This window comes from Fusarium redolens (assembly GCF_020744475.1).
Source record: "Fusarium redolens strain MPI-CAGE-AT-0023 chromosome Unknown BKA55scaffold_4, whole genome shotgun sequence".
NCBI lineage: Eukaryota > Fungi > Ascomycota > Sordariomycetes > Hypocreales > Nectriaceae > Fusarium > Fusarium redolens.
The window spans coordinates 886,725-902,080 of NW_025763667.1; the positions used below are offsets into that span (position 1 = coordinate 886,725).

Consider the following 15,356-nt stretch of genomic DNA (forward strand, 5'->3'; position numbering starts at 1 on the left):
GCACGGATTACACTTATTGAAAGCTGAGAAATCGGTCACACGAGCGTAACGAGGCGCTGCTTGATGATCTCGCGTTAACTCGAGCCAGCGATGCGAGCCAGCCAATTAGAGCCAGGTAGGAATGTCGGAACTGTCAGTCAACCAAAGTCTAATTACGGAGTAAACTCGTTCAAAACTTCGGCCGAAATAGCTACTCATCGTAAAAACTCCTGTTTCTTGATATTAGTTATTCTCTCTTGACATGCCGACTAAGCTCTTGAGAGAAACCAGTATTGTTTTTCACATACTCAAAGCTGAAGTCATACGATAATTCCGAATATGCAGAGGGCCGATATTCCGGCAGAGATTTAAGCTTATGTTGCAACCTTATCTACTCTGGCTAATTTCCGCCATCTCAGACCTGCCCTCAAGAATGTTAAATAGGAGGTCAATCTGTATTTGATGAATCGTAACCCGTCGTTGCGAGATAATTTTGCCAGCTTTGAACCCACAATTGTGAAGTTTTGGAGTGACAACGTCGACTTTAAGAGTTTGTAGAATCCCCCCTTCATGGTCTCAGCCATGGGAAATTGAAATTTGAAGCGGTCTGGGTTTTGTAGGTGTAGTTATTCTCTGAGTATACAAAGCGGTACAAGATAGGCTTTGTGATAATTTTAGCATCCTTTTCACCCGGCATTTGCTTTACTTGACTGTTCCGAGATTCTACATCCGCTAAGCTTATAAACCAAATACCTTCTCCTTCATCAGCTTTTATTACTCTTCTTGCAACCTACGTCCAATAGACCACTGCCATAGGCTACAACGGCCAAAGCATTCGTTTTAACCCCCGCCACGGCGGTGAAACAGATCTCACCACAGAAGTCCTCAACAACACCCAAAGCGGCCAACAAAACCATCAAACCACCGAACTTTTGCGGCTCCGCACAAATCTTAACTGCTACCTTGACTGTATCGACCCATGCGGCCCCATAGATGAGGCAAACAGGTGGATTTGTCTTGGCTGCGACCAGGGCTGCGTCAAGCCTCCCAATGGTGGATTCAGCAACATCGATTGGCCTACTGAAGTCTGTGATGGCCAAGAGACGGATATTGCATATGAGCAGTACACAGAAGATTTTAACATTAAGTTGGATGGTTATTAATCTGGAAGCAAGCAGAACCACCATGGTATTTGGTACCTAGCTGAAGGTGCATGCCAATAACTGAGTGTTTTAAACCCAGCTCCTCACGAAACACCAACCAAAATTACATGGTTACCTTCGGTTGTTGTATTATTAGAAAGTGTATTGCCAAGTGATATGATCATCGTTCGATTATCATCGGAAATACAAGTGTTTCGAGACAATATATCCGCCAGTTCCCAGCCGTAAATCTTAACACTGTAAAATATGCCCCCAAAACAGTCCGTCTATAGTAACCTTGTTAAGAATCGATGAAACATGTGTTGCCTTTGAAGCGAAGAAAACCCACTCAGCTCGGCCCGCTTAGATGACCCCCCCTGGTATGGGCGTTTAAACGTGCCCCCTTCACACAGCCTCCACTTTGTTTTTGATACAGGGGCCGTAGCAGAAACCCTCGCCAGCGAACCTGACAATAAAATATCGATATTTTTCTGATGCGAAAAATGTATATATACTCGTACGACGTACGATGAATGAGTTGTTGTCTTGTCATCATCAGCTTCAGCTTCTACAGCAAAGTCTTCTCTTCTAGATCCTGGTGATCGTTTTTTCTTTTCTTTTCTCAACTTTACTATTCTTTGTGCCGGCACATTTTTACCTTTTATATCTTTATATTTTAACTGTCAAGATGCATTCCTTCAAGAGCATTCTCTTTCCTTCCCTCTTTGCTTTGGCTCATGGGCACTCTGTCATTCTCAATGCCCAAGGTCTCGACACTTCTCCTGCTAGTGTAGGATTTCAAGGTAAGCATGATACTCTGAGTGCTTGATTGGCTTGGTGCTAATCAGATCGACAGTTGATCCCGAGATCGCCCGCAACTGTATCACTATCAATCCTTGTCAGCAGGATGCCACTATCATTCGTGATGCAGAGATCACTGCCAACATCGTCAACCAGTGTGGCCGCACTGAGCTTTCTGGTAACATTGATGTCGGCGAGAACACTGAGAATGCCCTTTCTGCTGGCAAGGTCACTCAGGTTGAGGCTGGTGGTGAGCTCACTGTTACCATTCATCAGGTCAACGCCGACGGTGCTGGCCCATACGTGTGTGATCTTGACGAGAGCAGCAACACCAACACCAACATTCAGGTACGTCTATCGAAAGCAAACTTGTGAAAGTAGACTAACAAGAGATTCAGAACTTGACCGTTACAAATAACGTTCCAGGAACAAATGGTCTCTCTCAGGTCAAGACTCAGGCTTTCAACATCACCGTCAAGATGCCTGATGACCTCAACTGCTTTGGAGGTAAGCATGTCAAAGTTCTATCACACATCAATGATATCTAACAACAAACAGCTTCCACCGGTAACATTTGCACCGTCCGATGCCGTAACAACGCTCTCGCCGGCCCCTTCGGTGGCTGCTTCGCCGTTCAGCAGGCCGATTCCGACAAGAAGACCAACACTCCTCAGAACATCAAGACTACTCAGCAGCTCCAGGCCATCAACGCTCAGGTCCTCCAGAATCAGAAGGACTTTCCCGATTCCGTGAAGGCCAACGAGAACGCTACCAACGACGAGGCTGATCAGAACAAGGCAGCCGTCGACGCTCTGCTTGGCAACACCATCGTCACCTCCGCCTTTGCTACTGAGACACCCTCTGTTGTTCTTGGACGACCCCCTGCAGCTACCGAGACAGGCGCTGGAGGCGACGACAACAACAACGGTGGAAATAACGGTGGTAACGACAACAACAACAACAACAACAACAACAACGGCGGTAACAACGGTGACAATGGCGGTAATGGAGGCAACGGCCAAGGTCAAGACAAAGGCCAAGGTAATGGTAACGGCCAGGGTAACGGACAAGGCAACGGTGGTCAAGGCGGCCAAAACGGCGATAACAACCAGGGAGGTAACGGCGGTAACCAGGGTGGCCGAGGGGGTTTCGGAGGTGGTCAGGGTCGAGGGGGTTTCGGTGGCGGCGGTAACTTTGGCGGATTCGGAGGAAACGCCAAGCGAGCTGCTTCTAAGCTCCGATGGGCCAAGCGATTCTTCACCCAAGAAGATACCATCTAATTAGTACTTGGGTGAGCGAATAGAACGAAAAGGATACTAGAACACTGGGAAGTGGATGATTGGATAACTATAGGATGGGGGGGAGAGATAGACAATAAAGATGATGTACCAAAACAAGATGAGCTTGGTTGAGGGGAAGCTAAACGAAGAATTGCAAGCCATGAGAATGAATTGCCTATTGGTTGAAGTCTGTCTTGTTTATCCTTTAAAGCAAGACTCCCTAGTTGGCGTGAAGAGTTATATACGTGTCACCAACATTACTGTCGCTGCCTTCCAGCATCACTACTCGACCGATACTCTCAACTCTGAGCCGTTGAAATATTCCATATCCTCCTCTTCCCATTCAAGTAATTCGAAGCACTTTTGAGCAATTTCGCGACCTTCAGTACGATCTAACGGGAAAAGCCCGTCGTGAAGTTTCTCCCTCAGAAACTTGCCAACGTCACTTACACGGTCTTACAAGACGAGTATGGCAAGGATGCGGCGATAGGTCTTGGAGGAGGCTGTGGATCGGTTTCCATATACGCCTAGGATGAGGTCTCGATATTTTGTTGCATCCCTCTCGTTTATCGACGAGGAGATCAGCACCTTGTAGACAAGGTCCGGAGTCATCAGAGTTTTGAGCAGCTCGTATGGCCAGATGAATTTCCGATTTTGGCCAGCAATTGGAATTCTTCTTTCCCAAAGAAGGGTATATAGAGGAGCTTTTGTGCCATTATGTCGGACGGCGGAACCCATCGTGAAACAGGAGTGAGCAAGGGCTTTGCTAGTCAAGATATGTTGAGTGATGTGCATACGGAGAGTGAGGCTGGGAAAATATGAAGGTTGAATGAAATGTGAATTGTGAGACTTAGAGACTTGTATGACCTCTGCAGGATTAGATGCGTATGATATACCTGTAAAGTCCTTTTTATCACTCGCAAGTATGAACTCAATCACTCTCAAGTATAATCTCAGTCACGCACACTACACACTTCATCACTTACAGTACTCCAAGTTGGCAAGCTCAGTGGTTAATCGTATGTGGCAAAATTGACTCAGGTGTGGGGATTCAGCGTTGAATCTCTTTAGCACTGATACAGTTACTTGGTATTCATGTCCCATTAAGTTGATTTTGCATGGATAGTAATGAAAAGTAAAACTCAATACCATAGTGCTAAATTACCTTAACATTGATGCCGAATCACTACTGTAGTTATGTATGAGGGTTCAAATTATGGTCGCAGTGTTAAGAAATATCAACACCATGGCTCGGTCACGTAACTACCAAAAGGTAGGTCTTCAAGACTGTTTTAGATGGATCTAACAAGGCAAGGGAGCTTGGCCTTTGCTATGGTTATTAAAGGACACGCAGCAGGTAGTCTTATTATATACATCTGAAATCAAGTTAAACTCCGTGCACTATAGCTTGCATCTCTGCCTCCAATCCACCGATCACTTCTTCTCTGAATTGCTTTTGGGTACCAGCATCTTCTAGCGCAGAAGCCTCGCCATCAGGGTCGGGTCGAAAGAACAAGATGCTCTGCTTGTTCCAGGATTGTTGAAGCTAGCGAGTGCCTCGAAGCTGAATGCAGGATGATGCCAATGTAATAGCTAGACGGTAGAAGTCAGATAACGCAAATGATTGATTTTTCATGTCAGGTAGCAGATCCTGCAAACTAAGTCCCGTCTGTAGATTGTGGCTATATGAGCTCTCCAGTCGATCAAGACGACGTAAGACATTACGGTTATCAATAGAAAATCCTAGGCCGGGATGAGAAGCGTTCCGAATGAATGCACAGATGTCGGTGACTTCCTGGGCTTGAGGCTGGTCAATGAGGATATTGGAAGGCTGGAAACGCACGCGGCGACTGCTATCCTTGTTAGTAATAAATCCTTAGCCTCTTGATGCATTATGAAAGGGAGCATTCATACCTTGGTTCCCGTATTTCGTCAGGATCCAGACGGAACTCAGCATTCAGCCAGGTCGCTACAGCATCTCTCCAAAGTGAGATACTAAAGTGTCCAAAATTTCCATATGGACGAGTTGCACCAGATTTGTGGCTCATGGATTTTCGAGACAGTCTCTCCTCCAACATTATGCCAGCCTTATGGGTACAGTCACCAAGGACGCACCAACTGTTGGATAATGCATCATGGACTCTGGAAGCGTTTCTAGAGATTTCTTCTAGAAGTCCAACGAAGCTTACGGCCATTTTGTCCGTGGTTGGTGCCGACTCGGTGAGCGAATTAGAAGCTGTCAAGATTCTGGTCAACTTTGCATTGCAATCTTCCAGCTTCTTCATCTCAGCCTTGATCTTATGGCGGCTCCATGTAAACTTCGCTCGCTTTTGTAGTCGGAGAGCCTTTCGCGGATGCGCGGTCTGGGCGACAGGAGCCTGCTCTTGTATGATGGCTCCCAATCCCTTTTGCGCCAGCTATTGAGGTTAGTTTGCGATCGTGACACTTGATTGACAAGCTGTTGACGGACCTCATATGAACCGGCTATATCAAGGCTTGAAGCGATCCAAACCATAGTACCTTCGATGTCACGCAATATGCTTATCAGGAGCGCATAAGACTTGCCCAACTTCTGTTCTATCTTTTGGAGGAACTCGCCGTCTTTCCATGAAACATGCTGCGGGTTCTCTATCATTTCAAAGTGCTTCTCTGGGCTAACGGCGGCTTTAAGAAGCAAGCGCATATTCAACTCAAAGTCCACCTGACATAGCGCAAGTTGTCGTGTCATCAGTGATTTGGCCTTCTGCCAACGGAAGAAAGCCAGTGTGTACTCCGATAACTCATCGTGGTGCTTTAATACTGATATAATAAGAGGCATTTCTCCAAGAACTAAGCCGGCGACTTCAGCCATACTGAAACTCAGGTCGAAGGTCGTAGGTCCGCTTGGCTGTGATGGACGGAATGGAAGAGATATGAGCCAAGTGGTGCATACGAAAGAGGAAGTAGATGCGATCTCATTTGCCGTTGATGGATTGAAATCATACTAACCAACCAGTTGAAGCCACGAAGCGCTGTCAGACCGTAGGGGTGACACAGGCCGAATCGATAGCCTGCAAAAGGGGTATCTCGATCTTCCCCTCATCAGCTACAGGAACGCTTTTAGACACATTTCAAGCAAATAACCGTACTAAGAAAAAGAAGTCCAGGTAGAAAGTCACTAGTTCTGCAATTTTGTCTCGATACAATGGACACTGGGCTTAACAACTCTCTCGCATCACTAACTAGGGACTGTCTGCTGTCTTTCGATGTCCTCATATCCACTCTTAAAGACGCATCCTATATTCACAACCAATGTCTCCCCCAAAAGGCTCTTTCCAATCAGAGAGATCGACTCAGAGTCTGGGCGAGTAATATAGGAGCCCTTCAAAGTGGGAATGCAGCTTTTGACGCCCGGCTACGAGACTTTTCGGCGATGAAATTGGCAATTAATCAGTGCTTTGAGCAGCTCGAACAGGTGATATTTAGCAGTAGGTCAACTTCCACCAGAGCTCAGTGAGATTATAGTTACAAAGAGATATAGATATGGAAATCTTGCAAGGACGTCGGTTGTCTCTTGAACAAACTCTTGCTGAGTACCAAGAATTGTGGGATAGTACGTCTGATGACAGTTTCGATAACGAAGACGAAACACCTCGAAAGACTGAGTTGGGTCATAATCTAGTGGAGATAGCCTCCATCATTTCTGATCTTTTCAAGCTATCTTTCAAACTGAGAAACCCTGCTACCAGATCGACTGGGCTTCCGATTTTGAGGGCTCTATCTCATAGACAAATGGTAAAGGTAGAGGAGTCTGATGAGAGTACTGAAGTAGATTTGTTCAGCCTGAACGCCGAGTTCGATCAAGCACACGTGGAAGAGATTTTTACATATTGGAGGCTCGAATTGAGGCGCCAGGCATCTTCACAAAGCCATTCATTCATCACTCCTCAAAACTATGAGACCAGTCTTGCTGGCACAGGGACAACCCACGTCTTGGCGATAAATCAAAATCTCATAAATCGGTGGATTAAATCTATCACCAACCGTCGTCGCATATGTGCGTACTGGGAAAGACATGCAGAGAAGTTAGCAACAAGAGGGAGTGAGGCGACTTCGAAATAGCCTACAATTCCAACTCATCAACCATTGCAATACAGTCCTAGTCAACTTCTCACGCAAACACCGGAGCATAATCGACGTGTGCCAATGTTGCCTGTAGCGGAAACTTCCGTTTTATCTGAGACTGAACATACTTTAGTCAACCGACATGTGGATGCTGTAAGTAATACCAGTTCAACAGTATCTCACATTTCGACCGCATACAACATCGACGAGACTGCATCGAACCTTCCACCCGCTCCTAGTCTGGACCCTGGATAGATGGAGGCCCGATCCCCCTATTGTCATATCGTCTGCCCTGCCAAGGAGTTTCAACTCAGCCGCTGGAGGTGATAATTTGTCACGTCCCAAAGCAAGAAGAGAGTATGCTAACATCTGACTGAGGAAACATATAATCCAAGATCTCCAACCATACATGTGCACTTGGAATGACTGCCCAGATGCAAATGCCATGTACGGGACTCGCTCTGCGTGGTTAAGCCATGAGGCCCAGATCCACTGGAAGGTTTTTCGCTGCTTTGAGCACCCAGAGAACTTCTCGTCAAGAGAATCTCTTAAAAAACACCTCGCATCGTCACATCAAGAACTTGGGAGAGGTCAGATTGAAGCAATGCTGAATTTGGGGCAGGCCAGTCATCAAGAAGAAACAGTCTCCTGTCCCTTTTGCCTGTCGGCTAGGCCATTCTCCAGAGGTCTTTTTAATCATCTGGCCTACCACCAAGAGAGGCTGGCGTGCTTTGCTGTGACGGGACAGTCACTTAATAAGGAGAATGGTCTTTCCAGCGATACAGACTCCGATAAAGCCCAGGGGGACGATGACCCAGATCCTTTACAATTGCTCGAGTCTGATATTTCTTCATGGGGTTCCAGTACAAGCAAAGACTCAGAATCTCTGCGAAGTACTAAAAATGATGTCACTTTATCTCTTGGGAAGGTAACACGTCAAGCATTGGTACAATCAATCGGACCAGATGAGGATTCTGGTCCAGAAGCAGCCACAAGCTTTCATCCGCCGAAATACCTCCCGATTGACTAGTTGAATCGGATTATAAACTACGAGTCAATTCTGGATGAGTTCAAAAGACTTGACTTATTCGAAGAACCAGAACTGTCCAGGAGAGCCTTGGAAGTCCAAGGTGTTATTGACTTGAAGAGACATGCGGAACTTATACTGGTCCAATTGACTCGACGAGCATTTCCATGGCGCCTCCAACGCGGAAGAAGATTTTTGCCATTCTTGTTCTAATGGGAAAGGTACCTGCTATCGCCCATGTTTGCGATGAGGGTTTTTCGGATAACGACCTGCCATTTGACTTGGACCCAGATGGTATGAAGCTAGTCCGGAGACATGGGACATCCTCACAACCCATTCAGGCCTTCATAGACTGGAAGGAACACGAGTCCGATATGTTTGATTCCTATCAATGGTATATGCTCGCACCCTACTTTGTCCTTGCCAATGAGGATGAGCCGCGGGCCACGCACTACACGTTGAGCGATATGTTGCCACTCCCTTTCGCGGTGAGCGAAGCTCCACCAGATTATGCTCTGGGCGAGATGGAGGGATGCCTGGGGGTGCAAAAGGTCACAATCCATCACGTTCACCACAGCCGGGGTGACCCCAAAGTGAGTGGTCATGAGAATCTACTGAAACTGGCATTCAATTAATTAGCGCGAAAATTTAGCACGAGAACCAAAATATCTTTGCCATCAAGACCTTCCGAGATATCGAAGAAACGGAATATGACTTGAGGTTTGATTCTTTACTTACGACAGCCGGGAAACGACATCCTCACATATTACAACTTCTTCTTGGCCTAACCCATGGCAAAACTCAGTGTTTCATTTTCCAGTTGGCTGATTGTGATCTAATGCAGTTCTGGATGGGTAATTCTCCTAACAGTAACTCAATTGACCTGACGAAGTGGATATCATCACAGCTTTTTGGTTTGGCTGATGCCTTGCAGTTGATCCGAGATCTCTTCCCTACAGAGGTGATAACAGAAAGTGGCCATGGACTACTTCCTCCACACAGAGACCTAAGCCCAGAGTCTATTCTCTGTTTTAGTACATCAACATCTACTGGAGGTGTTCTTAAGATTACAGATTTTGGATCCATGCAGTTTCACGACGAGCAGTTATATCACCAAAGAGGCTCCGGATCATGTGTAAATTCGACCTATCGCGCCCCTGAGATACACAAAGATGACTCCGCATCCGATTCGGATCTATGGTCTCTGGGATACATTATCTTACACTTTATAACCTGGTCTTATGGTGGCTGGGAAAGAGTTGAATCGTTGTCAACTTTGAGCTGCAATGAAGAAGAGGAATCTGGGGCTTTTACACGTGAAGACAAATTCTTCATGTACAGTAACTCGAATACCACTATCCTAAACCTAGACTCTGAGAGATTGACTCAAAGGAACCCGGATGGTACAGCAATTGGCCCAGAAAAAGATCTTTCTGATTCTGGCCCAGTGTTAAAAGAATCCGTACAAATAGTATGTTGCAATGCCAATGCTCTGGAAATATTGATATGATTCGCTTACACCGACCAGGAAATGTCCAAATTTCTCGACAAAAGTAACAGCCAGTTTACTCGCGACATCATCGGCTTAGTTAAGAGAGACCTTCTTCGAACAGACGCCAGGGACCGGGCAAGTTGTACGGCTGTTCGAGATTATTTGAAAGAATTGCATGAAAAGTGTGCTGGAAGTGATGCATACTGTAGAAGAGCAGTTCCAAGTTGAAGGACCAACAAGCACAGCTATAGATAATTACATGTGTAAAGCCTAGGACGCGCAGATTTGTTGCTAGATCAAGTTACTTCTATTTGTGAGGATTATACCCCACGAATACACTGCCAGGGGCTAGCTGGGGCTCTTATGGATAATAATATAGTAAAACGTAGTGTTCAGAGACAGGTTCAAAAACAAATTAAATTCCTTGACGGAGGGTCAAATGGCGATAGAAGGTACAAAGTTAAAGCAGGAGTTGTCCGGATGCGGTTGGGAACGGCTCAAGGTGGGCGCCATACTTATTCTTATTGAAGTTGGCCTTTTAATAGCACTGAAATACTTTTATGATCCAGAGTTATGACTTCTGTCTACGACTAATAGTACACGGGATGTCTTTGTGATACATAAACCAGGAGTTATCATACTCCCACCTATGGTTCGGATCAGTAATACGAACCTACATTTGGGTTAGTACTTGATCTTGACAACTTAGAGAGATGATTAGACTTACATCAAAATTCACATAAAGTGTAGCAAACATCTTATACATCTCCAACTTGGACATGTGTTTACCCATACAAACCCGTGAACCGTGTCCAAACATCATCTCAGTACACTCATGCATTCGTCGCACGCGTTGAGCATGTCCCTGTTCAGATTCACCCTTGTTGCGAAGCCACCGCTCAGGTCGGAAGGTATCGACATCTTCACCAAAGACACCAACATCGCGTGTGATTACGCAAGGATTGATACCGACTTTTGTTCCAGCAGGAATGAAGCGCCCGTCTGAAAGTTCGAGGCCTTCCTTTGGAACTTCGCGCTCAAGGATGAGACCAACAGCTGGTGAGATTCTCATAGACTCGCGCATGACTGCATCGAAATATGGTAATTGACTGATCTCCTTCCACTGAGGAACAGGCAGAGTCAAGTTGGCAGAACGGAGCTCGGCGACCATTTTCTCGCTGACAGAAGGGTTCTTCAAGAGATGATAAGCAGGGGCGCGCATAGCACCAGCTGTCGAGTCACCGCCAGCCAAAACGTTCAGCATAAGCCAATTCAGAATCTGTTGGTCATCAACATAGTCAACAGTCTCTTTCAGGCTGTTGTACTTGTCGATAAAGAGGTCCACAGGCTTACGCTTGGCAGCGCCAGAAGCCACCTGCTGTTGATACTCTGTGAGAATCTTGACGGTGTACAGCACACCATTGACAAGGGGACGAGGACCAATGCGCCAGATGGGATTCTTGTCTAGCCACTCGTCAAGCCACGGGATCTGGCTGACGGGTGTGAAATACTTGAGTCCAGCCGTGCTCTCAGCAATGATGTTCTCCACGTCAGCAGCTTGGTCCATGAAGCCATAGTTGCGACCGAAGCTAATGTTGGCAGCTGCATCCCAGGCGTAGTAAGCAACCCATTCATCCATTTTGCAGACGTAACCGGTGCTGGCAAAGCGATTGTCCAGGTGAGTAATCAGCTCACACAGCGTCTCGTCCATGATGGGCTCAGCCTCCAGCATCTTGGGGAGAGTCCAGAAGCCGCGGATGGGCTTGGTGTACTTGGTGTGAAAGTCCTCATCTGCAGTGTTGAAGATGTTCTGCATGCGCTGGCCATTGACAACGACATCATTGGGGCGGTACATATTAGTCTAGCACAGTCAGAACCCGCTGAACCATTTCAATCCACCCAAGGAACATCCAAAGCTCAATTGGGCATCGTTGCAGGGTGCTTACCTTTCGCCAAGGGTTTCTCGTCGTGTAAATAACACGAATCAGATCTGGATCACTGATACTGATCGTATTTGGACCAACCCGCACAGCAGAGCCCCATCTCTGATGCCATGCGCGCATATGTCCATCAACATTTCCCTTGGTGGCAAGATACGCCCGATAAAAGTCCGTGTACTTTGCAGCAAGAGGGCCAGGAATGCGTCTGAGAGGCGAGAATAAGAGATCGTAAAAGATACGAGCGACGACAAAAGCAACGCCAACGTACAGGACGTAGCTCAGGTCGAAGGAAGAAAGGGCCATGATCTACAGAGACAACGAGTGCATCTGCGGAGAAAACAAGGAGGATATATCATAAAGTTAATTAAAAAGCAACAGCGGGATGCAGACGCGGGACCGAGCTGGATCTATATTGCTTTTTGCGGAGGACATGGTCTGATTACTGGATTTGTGCAATGCACTTGAACTCCACACTGTCTTTATCACAGGCAAAGAGAAAAGTGACGCCGTTGAAGAGAATGCGTCTGGATTATGCACCATGTAACTGTACTCCACCACATACTTACAGGGTCTTTATGCTAGTGTTTATGATATGTCTCATCTCTACGCGGGAGAAACCAAATAGAGAAGCGGGGCAGCCATTGAGAATACAGGAACAGGAAGCGTTCCCTCGCAAACAAGTGTGAAATTGTTGGCTTCCCCACACAAGCATGAGGCTCCTTGAAACTTGGCATGCAGTAGCTATAACAAAGAATCCCACGCACACGGCCTCGATTAGCAACCAACTCGGTTGATATTGTCTGAATCGGTTTAGGTTCTGCAAGATTAGAACGAGAGAAGAGATAATATCTCACCAGGGAGGCGGGATCATCCTTGTCTAGACCAGGGGTACCCTTGGAAAAGGCTGAGCAAACAAAGAGCTTACAGGACTCGAGGCAATATTCAAAGCACAAGCTGAATAGAATTGAAATGTGAGAAGTGATTGTCACGTAATTAGTGGCTTACTTTACTGTTGGTTCGTACACACTCTTACACAAAAAGATAACGAGCTAGTGACACGGGACAAGTACGCCATCGGTGAGGGAACCAGGCTTCAACTAGACAAGACATCAATTAACGTTGATAACCGTTGATCTTCACGCAACGGGTTTCTTCAACACTAAAATAATCAAGTCTCTGATTCAAATAAATCCACTCTGCACAGATTTCCTGCAAAACTTCTCGCGGCTGGCAAATCCACTCTCTGTGGCAAGCCAATATGCAGGAGTATGGCACGGCATCTGATCTATCAGATTCGCGAGACCCAACACCTCACCGGGATTGGCAGCAATACGGAGATAACAATAAGCACCCCCATGCTCTAATTTTGCTTGCTACCCTGTTGTAACAACTGATATCTGACATATTATGCAAAAGAACAAACGTCGTCTATTGTCCCCCCATGATTGGATCTGCAGATCGTCTCCGTTGGGGCTTGATTAACGTATGATTGCGATGGCATTGATCGTCCCCATAGTTTTCTCTCCTCTCACAGTCGGGATATTCTCATGCCCTCGATTGGATTCGCTACTCGGCACTTTTACTGCCCCGTTTTCAGCGTTGCTTTTCTCAGCCGTTGTTTCGAGTCCAACGGCCTCGGTCTCTCCCGAGGCCAATCTTTCCCCACGATGAACATCCTTTTTCTTTTTGCCCTTTGTGATACTCGAAATCCTTCATCTGGTCTCTTTGAGATGTGACATATGCTTGAGAGAACAAAGCTATGTTACGAAAAGTCTGTTTGCCTACCGGTTCGGTTATTTTCGTATCGTGTATCAAGGTTTGTCCTTGGAACATATAAGACGCATGAAGGAGTCGGTTAAAGAAGAGTGAGACAGACTTGTTGGTTATTGATGCGAACATGGCTGCTGCTACGCCTTCTCCTGAATATCTCGCTGAGACGCGGGGGCCGATGATTCGGACTGTTACGTGGCTTTCCGTTATCTTTCCCATCCTTTTTGTTGGACTTAGAGTGTACACAAGATTGTTTGTGCGAAAGGTCTTTGGTCTTGATGACTGGGTCATCGTCCTTTCATTGGTAAGACAGCTACTTCCTTCAACATCTCACATACTAACAAGCATCATCGCAACAGATCCTCCTCATAATTTATGGCGCCATCATCGAAGCCGCTGTTCAGAAAGGTCTCGGTCGACATATCGAATGGGTTCTTACCTTCGCCCCTCAAGATGCTGTCCCGGTCGCACTTCTGGGCCAAGTCTCACAGCCCTTCGTCGTCATGTCCTGCGCCCTGGGCAAGACATCATTCTCCATCAGTCTCATGCGTCTAGCCGCACAACGATTCATCCATCGGTTCCTCTGGTTCATCGTCGTCACTATGCTTACCCTTCATATCCTAATCTCCATCATTGTCTTTGTACACTGCGAAGATCCTCGAACAACATGGAACCCGGCTATCGTGAGCAAGTGCTGGCATCCTAATGCCTACCTTGGAGTCTTGTACTTCATCGGTGGTAAGTCTGTTCCATACCGCTGCTTTGATCTGATACTGACATTCATCAAGCTTACTCTGCTGCCACTGACTTCATCCTCGCACTTCTTCCATGGGCTATGTTGTGGAACCTGAACATGAAGAACAAGGAAAAGTTCGGTGTCGCTGTCGCCATGAGTCTTGGTGTCTTGTGCGTTCTCGTACCCTTCTGTGACCCTCGCTTACTAACTCCTCCAGTGCCGGTGCCATCGCCGTCATCAAGTGCACCAAACTCAAAGCCAACGCAACAAGCACCGATCCCACCTACGACGTAGGTGAACTTCTCCTAACAGCCTGCGCCGAAAACGCTCTCATCATCATGGCCGCCTGCATTCCTACCCTTCGACCCATGCTTCGCAAAGTCTTCCCATCAACGGCCAAGTCAAGCGAGAACTCGCATCGCCTGAAGAACATGAACAACATCATGTTCGTTCCCAAGAACAAGGCTGGTCAATGGAGTGCTCTCATCGAGACGGAGGCTCACCCAGATCATACTTCTGACAATCAGAGTGACAAGAGTATCCTCAAGGAACATCGTGGTTCCATGAATGGTCAGGGCAATGCTGGGCCAGCTGGCGAGCCTGCCAGTCCAGCGCTGTCGCCACATATCAGGAAGACTATGTCGGTGAATGTGTCTTATGACAGGAGTAACATCATATGAATGGGACTAAGCAACTTAGATACAGTAGCCATCAATCAAGAATCTTCGATAACCTTTTCAAGTCAACCAAACCCATCCAGAAGTTCTCGTGAATCTGTCCGCGGCCTATTTGACTTAAGCGAGAGCGAACTTCTTTGAAAAGACATTAAGAGTGGAAGAAGATGTGAGACTGTCATGGTGAAGGGTAATTGTCAACCTCAAAGGAGGCCGAGTCCGTCGCCAGTCGTGAGACCAGTTCAGAAACCAGTACTACGGGTGGCAAAACAGCCCTCTTGACTATTAACAAAAGTGTGGACAAATTTTCTGAGGCTGTAAGACTAAAGAAAGAGAAGTAATTTGGTAAGATAAATTATTAATGTTGTAACAGATCTATCTATGTTATATATATTATCCCATATGGCTTCT

The 15,356-nt window shown here is 46.5% G+C and overlaps 7 protein-coding genes across 7 annotated transcripts; 4 read left to right on the forward strand and 3 right to left on the reverse strand.

The window, feature by feature from the left end:
* Positions 1–743: 743 nt before the first annotated feature.
* BKA55DRAFT_535977 (uncharacterized protein) lies at positions 744–1,166 on the reverse strand (the record flags this gene model as incomplete). The annotated part of the gene is made up of 1 exon (XM_046189761.1): positions 744–1,166. One exon carries the CDS (start codon positions 1,164–1,166, stop codon positions 744–746), a length of 423 nt encoding a protein of 140 aa, XP_046052846.1.
* A 643-nt stretch (positions 1,167–1,809) lies between these two features.
* On the forward strand, positions 1,810–3,202 carry BKA55DRAFT_591204 (uncharacterized protein; the record flags this gene model as incomplete). Its single annotated transcript, XM_046195205.1, has 4 exons — positions 1,810–1,924; positions 1,978–2,270; positions 2,321–2,429; positions 2,481–3,202. The coding sequence occupies 4 exons, from the start codon at positions 1,810–1,812 to the stop codon at positions 3,200–3,202; spliced, it is 1,239 nt and encodes a 412-aa protein (XP_046052847.1).
* Positions 3,203–4,748: 1,546 nt separating this feature from the next.
* BKA55DRAFT_686548 (uncharacterized protein) lies at positions 4,749–6,053 on the reverse strand (the record flags this gene model as incomplete). The annotated part of the gene is made up of 3 exons (XM_046198951.1): positions 4,749–5,055; positions 5,117–5,619; positions 5,673–6,053. 3 exons carry the CDS (start codon positions 6,051–6,053, stop codon positions 4,749–4,751), a joined length of 1,191 nt encoding a protein of 396 aa, XP_046052848.1.
* A 671-nt stretch (positions 6,054–6,724) lies between these two features.
* Positions 6,725–8,336, forward strand: BKA55DRAFT_535980 (uncharacterized protein; the record flags this gene model as incomplete). Its single annotated transcript, XM_046189762.1, has 3 exons — positions 6,725–7,238; positions 7,440–7,459; positions 7,929–8,336. 3 exons carry the CDS (start codon positions 6,725–6,727, stop codon positions 8,334–8,336), a joined length of 942 nt encoding a protein of 313 aa, XP_046052849.1.
* A 164-nt stretch (positions 8,337–8,500) lies between these two features.
* Positions 8,501–10,053, forward strand: BKA55DRAFT_535981 (uncharacterized protein; the record flags this gene model as incomplete). Its single annotated transcript, XM_046189763.1, has 3 exons — positions 8,501–8,926; positions 9,178–9,804; positions 9,862–10,053. 3 exons carry the CDS (start codon positions 8,501–8,503, stop codon positions 10,051–10,053), a joined length of 1,245 nt encoding a protein of 414 aa, XP_046052850.1.
* Positions 10,054–10,396: 343 nt separating this feature from the next.
* Positions 10,397–12,068, reverse strand: BKA55DRAFT_591205 (cytochrome P450; the record flags this gene model as incomplete). The annotated part of the gene is made up of 3 exons (XM_046195206.1): positions 10,397–10,498; positions 10,553–11,686; positions 11,772–12,068. 3 exons carry the CDS (start codon positions 12,066–12,068, stop codon positions 10,397–10,399), a joined length of 1,533 nt encoding a protein of 510 aa, XP_046052851.1.
* A 1,094-nt stretch (positions 12,069–13,162) lies between these two features.
* BKA55DRAFT_672764 (uncharacterized protein) lies at positions 13,163–15,011 on the forward strand. The gene is made up of 4 exons (XM_046198006.1): positions 13,163–13,839; positions 13,895–14,273; positions 14,324–14,441; positions 14,489–15,011. Exons 1-4 carry the CDS (start codon positions 13,663–13,665, stop codon positions 14,949–14,951), a joined length of 1,137 nt encoding a protein of 378 aa, XP_046052852.1. The 5' UTR covers positions 13,163–13,662; the 3' UTR covers positions 14,952–15,011.
* Positions 15,012–15,356: the final 345 nt, after the last annotated feature.